Raw genomic sequence first — 6,973 nt, forward strand, 5'->3', positions numbered from 1 at the left:
TCAACATATTTGTTTCATGAACTATTAAATTATTCTCAGACATATAGAACCAGAAAAAGATTATCACACATTTATTATAAGATAATAAAAAAATTAATCTTAAATATATTTTATTTCTGAAAAAAATATAATCTCATGTTTTATCAATATTTAGTTTCAAATGAAAAGATAAGAAAAAATTATTCCCATAATATAGAAATATTTTTTTATGAGTAAAAATCTATCTATATCTTGTTAGATCACTATTCCACTACTTTCTTTCTCTCCCCCAAGTTCTTGATCAACACATAAAATAGTGTGATCGTGGTATGCTGTGCCTTTCAGTGAAAAATTAGAAGTTTGACCAACACAAAAAAAAGAAGCTATTGTTGACCACTGGTTTAAAAAAGAGCTCTTTCTTACAACAAAAGTTTGACACAAGGTGTGAGAAATGGGGAGGGGACGAGAGTATAACGGGAATTTTTGCAATAATAATATTTTAGTAATTATAATGTATATTTTTAGGAAGAAATAATTCAACAAAATACATGTTTTAATTATTACTTGGAAATATAAAAAGAAATTACAATCAATTTTAATAGTTAATCAAACATATTTTAATTATATCCGAGAATAAAATTTTCATATTATATTCCTAGAAATAATATTTCAGTAACTAAAAAAATTATCTAGGAAACAAATGACTCCTTATAATAATTATCAAAAAATTAAATCTTCTAATGTAATACTATTTAATTGTATGACAACATTTCATGCTTTCATAATTTTATTTTAGGGGCTATATTATACTTTATTCGTTTTAAAATAAGTATTATTTTAGATTATTTTATACAAATAAATAAAAGAGAATGATAATTTTATAAAATTAAGCTTATTAAATAAATGAAAAAAATATTAATATTAGGTTAAAATTAAAATAACATTTATTAATTATATTTTAAAAGGAGTGATTAATGTTATGTGTCAAATGAATAATGTTGTGAAACATTTATTTTGGAAGGAAGGTAGTAATATTATTTAATTGTTTAACAACATTACTCGTTTTCCATGGTAGACGTGTTTACTATATTCATTAAAATAAACAAAAATTAGTTGGAGTTGCGTGGGCCCAGTTATCGAACGTAGGCAACCGTGAAAGCGAAACAAGTTCCCCTCATGGGACCCACACAGCGACCCAACACACTCTTTCATTCATTTCACTCTCAAACACACATACCCTCGTTATCTCTCTCTTGTGTTATTATGTAACACAAGAATTGGAATCTACGATTTTCTCTCTCTTTGTTTCTTTTGTTTCACACTGAAGAAAACACATACATATACGTGTATTTAATACCACTAATGTAGTAGAAGAAGCAGGAGATGATTTTGATGTTAATATTGATATGCTTGTGAGTTGTGTGTGATAATGAACAACAACGTTGAACAATGATCCCACACCTTGAACAGTGATGCCACCATTGATTTTTCTACTTCTCAGCTTTGGTTCCTTCCTGCATTGAATTCCTCGCCCAATCACCTTTCGGATCTTCCTCGGGATCTCCGAAGCCTGTTTGTTTCTCTCTCACTTTGCCGCCATAACATAATTACCCACGTGGAATTGCCACTCCCCTTTAGCCAAGTTTTCTTCTTTTTCACTTTTGGTTTTCTGGGTTGGTACTTGGTAAGTTCTTCACAAAATTTTTTAGATTCTGTAGGATGCTGCATCTTTGTATAACCTTCTTCTTCTTCTTCTGGGTATTTTCTTTATTGTTTGCTTTTTCAAGAAAAAATGAATCTTGGGTTGAAAGGGAACTTTTTTATCATTGTGTCTGGTTCCTTTGTTTCATAGTTTCATTGAAAATAAAAATGTGGGTTTCGTTGGTCTTGATTTTCCAGGAAGAGGGTGTTTGAATTTTGTTTTATTTTATTTTTTGGTTATGGCATCTTTTTTCTCTGCAGACAAACATGAATAAATTTTGTGATGCCATTCATAAATTTGGGTTCTGTTTCCAATTGTTCACTAATGTTGGGTATTAATTAGTTAATTGGCTACCCCATCGTTTTACGCATTAATTGCTTTCTGATGTCATAGTCCAATAAGTATATTAGCCTAAGCCTTTGCTTACTTCTATGGTTCTGTGTTTTGAGTTTGTGTTCTGTTTTGAGTTCAGAGCAGAAGTTATGTCATGATATTGACATGTGTATGTGCAATTAATTCGCATTAAATTCAGAAGCCACATATTCATAGGTTAATGAATGGTGTAAATGAGTTCATTGTTGTTTTCTGGAGTAAGGGGCGGAGGATATCCATCATTTTTGTTCACTGAATTAGGACGTGGATGTTTACAATAAATTCAATCACTTCCCTTTCACGTAGCTTTCTGTCACAATTCATTCTTCTGAGTGACAAAAACAAATTTCTTAAGCTTCTAGGAACCATTAACTATTTGCGTTTTGTACCAAAAAAAAAAAAAAGCAATAGCCCCTTTTACACGACGATTCTTTCCTCCCCTAATAGTATCATTTTCATGTCTTCATATTTTCTACACGGACAATGCCTTGACTCTCATATCTTTTTAATATATATGTACGTCTATGACATCAATATGTGAGACATGTTCTTCTCTTTATGCATACATACCATTGTTTGTGTTGTGAATTGTAATTTGATAGCATAGTTGCCTTGCTTTGGATACCATCAAAACTCCTTCAAAATGGGAATTTAATATTTGCACCATGTTGTTTTGGAATTCTTTTCTTTTTCTTTTTTCTTTTTTCTTTTTAATTTTTACAAATTGATTAACTGATCTAAATGCAAATATTTCTAGATCAAGTGGAGTAACTCCTCTGCGAATTTACTGGAGAAACTTCAGAGTGAAATCTTTGCATATATTATGACATATCATTGATAATTCAATATACAGCCAAGTAATGAGCTGTTGAAAGTTGAAACCCTCTCTGTTGACATGGGATTTGGTTTAAGCCTTCGAAAGAAAAGCTCAAAGCAGCAAAGCAGGTCAAAGACAGACAAGGAGAGTTCTGATTTGCCTCAACCCAATCCATGTTCAAAGGATTCACTTAAGCTTAAATCAAAGTCTAATGTTGGTCAAGCAAGCAGTGATTCTTGTCATAAAGCAAAGCATGATGTAAAAGGAAAGGTTCAGCACTTGGATAGTGCAAAGGGAAGTTCAACTCAACCTGATGAACTTGTCAAGTACATGTCTAATTTGCCCAGTTTTCTCAAGCGTTCTGATGGAGGAGAAAGCATTCAAGGGAAGGCTTTAAATGTTGGAGTTCTTGATTGGTCACATCTTGAAAAATGGAAGAACAAACAAACACATACAAAGGCAGAAGCTAGCAATTTCACATCATCCAATAGCAGTAAAGAAATATCCTCAAGGGCAGCCACTACATCATCGTCTGCCACTTCGGGTGGCCATAATAAAAAGCTTGATGGTAGAAAAGTTTCGAGTTCTTCACGAAGCAAGGGACCTTATAAAGAAGGCCTTCCTAGAAGATCTAAAATGTCTTCTCAGAATGTCAAGCACTATCAACATTCTGAAACTGAAACAAAGACCCTTGGAGATGAGCTTGGGATGTCACCCTCGGAATTTGGCAAAACTCAGTCAGATACATCACTTCGAAGGGTGAAAGTTAATGACTATGATGAAATAACTTCAGTAGTTGAAAGCTCTGCATCCAAGTCCAGGCATAATGTGGTCTCACTAGTTCCGAATGAAAATTCAAGTGGTAGGGATGTTGAAGAAAAGAAGAGGATGGAGGGTTTACAGCAGCATAGCCTCAAGAAAAAGGAGAGGAGTCTAAAGTCCAGTTCTGATAAGAGATTTCCATCATTAGAATCAAAAACTAAAGGAGTCTCATTTGATTCTCAGAAGAAAATGATTTCCAGCAGCAGTGAAGCCAAGAAAAAGATGGATCAGTGGCAGGAGTCAGATATTGATGCTGGTTATGAACAAAATCATAGGATGCCTAATAATATTGTGTTGCTTCGTCCCCCAAGAGTTCTGCAATTGAAATCAGAAGACTATTTTCAGCATTCTCAATCAAGAACTTCATCTGAAGAAGATTTTTTGGAATCAAGCTGGAGTAGTTTGTCATATATGTCCATTCCTGAGGAGGTTTACACTGAAGATGTACATTCTAAAATTCCTCATTCAAGTGTACTGCCTTCTGTGACTGAGCTTGCTTCTTCAGAAACATTGCAACATAGTATCAATACTGATCTAGATATGGATCGTTCTTCTGTTTTATCTAAGAAACCAGCATGCTCAAATAGCATATCTAGTCTCCAATCTGAAAATACTTGCATTGAAAAGGATGTGTTAGATATCAAGCCAAAAAATCAGTGTGCTTTCAGTAATGTGCTGGAATCACTGGACCATGAAACTGCTGAGCTGACACCTCAGAATCCCTCATCTAATTGTCGGCTTAGCTTAAGCTTAAGCTTAAGCCGGATTGGAAGAAGTTTTAGTTTCAAGGAAGGGTCTATTTCAAAACTTAGCTCCACGTATGTTGGTGCAAAGTCTGGTCCAGTGACACCTGAATCTTATGCTTATTTGAATAATCATAGCGAAGATATGGTAAAAGGTCATAACAGAACTATGTCCAGCCCCTTCCTAAGGTTATTAGATCCCATATTGAAGCGTAAGGCATCAAACATACAGTTTTCAGATGAACAAAGTGTGACATCAAAAGGAAGCATGGATTCCATCAGCTTGAGGACAATCAATCTGTCTGATGAAAAGAGCAAGGAATCACCAACCCAAGCCCTTTTGCAGTTAACAATAAGAAATGGAGTACCTTTGTTTAAATTTGTGCTCAACAGTGAAAGAAAGGTTCTTGCTGCGACCATGAAGAGCTTAGCATTGCCGGAGAAGGATGATGTAGACTGCTATTTCACATTCTACCTTGTTAATGAAATTAAGAAAAAGAGTGGCAAATGGATGAATCATAGGAGTAAAGAAAAAAATTGTGGATATGTCTACAATATTGTTGGTCAGATGAAAGTTTCTAGCTCTAAAACCACTGAATCAAGCAACGAGAACTCCAAGAGAGAGAGTGTGGTGAAAGAATATGTGCTAATGGGAGTTGAAGTTGACCAGCTAGATCAAGAACCACCAGAATTCTTCATGAGCAAGGAGCTTGCAGCTGTTGTTATTGAGATCCCTTGTGAAAACGTAAATCATGAAGGACTATCATATAGTCATAACTTACTGAGAAAAAGATGCTTAAAGTGCTTGGCAGATGAAAAATGCTTTTGCAGCTCACAAGAAAATGAAATCTATGGCAACATTACAGTTATACTTCCTGGTGGTGTACATAGTTCACCAAACACAGGACAACCTTCACCATTAATCCATAGATGGAAGTTGGGGGGAACATGTGATTGTGGAGGTTGGGATGTTGGTTGCAAATTGCTTGTTCTCTCTAACCAAAACCTTAGTTCAAATATTCCAAGGAGTTCAAAATCTTACCTTGAGAGATTTCATCTTTTTGTTCAGGTATGCTTTTACTTTTCTCCCTGAAGCCATGAGTATATACGATTATAAATATAATGATAGCAAGTTAAGATCATCTATGACATAACTTCAGGAAGGAGCTGATCAAAACACACCCCTATTCACGTTGGTTCCATTGAAGGATGGATTCTACTCAGTCGAATTCAGTTCAGAAATTAATCATTTACAAGCATTCTTCATGTCTGTGGCAGTTTTAAGCAGCCATAACTTGCCAAGTTCCTTGGAAATCAATAACATGCAAGAAGCAATCAATAAAGAATTCAGTCCCAAGAGCAACAATGAACTTCAGGGGAAAGCACCTTTATATTATAATCCAATTCCTCCATACTCCCCTGCTGACAGAGTTTAATATCAGAAAGGGAAGGCTTTTTCACCATCAATCCATCATAGATATCTGTTATATATTACCATGAAGCTAAGGAATTTCAAGTTATTGCACTGCCAATAATTCTCCATTTACTCCTTTATTGTTTGATACTATAGCAATACCACAGTCCTTCCCGCCAGAATACCTGTTGTTGCAGAAAATGGTATTCTCACTGTATTTTTGTATTCATTGTACAAAAGCACCCCTGCACCAATACTATCCTTTTACAAAATACAACATAAGACTAGTATCCATTGTATATCTTGAGCACTGTGAACTTGAAGAGCTGAAACTGTAATTTGATCAACAATAGTATAAGGCCGTGCCTCCAGAAATCCTTTTAACTGTTCTATACACTGGAGATTCTTAATGATGTGTAAATCAGTTAAGCATTATTACATGACTCAGTTTTGACATCATTTCAATATCTCTTATTGGAGATGTTTACTTTCCAGTTTGTCCTCGAGCATTATAATAATAATTTTGTATATATGGTTTAATGTTTCATGGTGATGATTCTTATACAATTTTGTAAACCAAATACTGTTATTTGATATTAATTGGAATAGAGAATACTTAGTTGTTCTAGTAGTTCTAAAAGAAAAAACAATTTATTTTCAGGCAAGAGGAAATCAATTTTTCCTAGTGTGTAAATATTATTTGTACATCTAGATAACAGTAGTTTATTCCATTACATGTTACTCATGAACCAATTGTCCCAAATGCTTAGTTGGGTGAAAATACATAAATGGTTTTATGTTTGTATCAGGTTCATTTATACATCTGCATAGAAGAATTAACAAGTCCTTGTTTATTTAGTTATGCTGAGAATCTGAGGTTTATAGGTATAGAATTATGTATTGTTTTTCTATCAATCAAATTTTTAGCTCAAACAAAATGGTCCTGTATTTCCTCTAGCATGAACCTCTAGTGTTTTCTAGTTGACTTTCAATCAGAAATTCTTTCATACCTCATTCCTTTTTGCTCACAGGCCTTGCATGTCTTCAACTCCAAGCTTACAATTCCTGAATGAAACATAAAACTGACCGTGCATCCCAAACACTGTTGACTTGCCATACTTCTG

At 34.1% G+C, this 6,973-nt stretch overlaps 1 protein-coding gene across 1 annotated transcript; it reads left to right on the top strand.

Moving 5' to 3' along the window:
- Window positions 1-1,227: 1,227 nt before the first annotated feature.
- On the top strand, window positions 1,228-6,396 carry LOC114394601. Its single transcript, XM_028356234.1, has 3 exons — window positions 1,228-1,663; window positions 2,811-5,504; window positions 5,596-6,396. Exons 2-3 carry the CDS (start codon window positions 2,949-2,951, stop codon window positions 5,869-5,871), a joined length of 2,832 nt encoding a protein of 943 aa, XP_028212035.1. The 5' UTR covers window positions 1,228-1,663; window positions 2,811-2,948; the 3' UTR covers window positions 5,872-6,396.
- Window positions 6,397-6,973: the final 577 nt, after the last annotated feature.

This window comes from Glycine soja, chromosome 18 (assembly GCF_004193775.1).
Source record: "Glycine soja cultivar W05 chromosome 18, ASM419377v2, whole genome shotgun sequence".
Taxonomy (NCBI): domain Eukaryota; kingdom Viridiplantae; phylum Streptophyta; class Magnoliopsida; order Fabales; family Fabaceae; genus Glycine; species Glycine soja.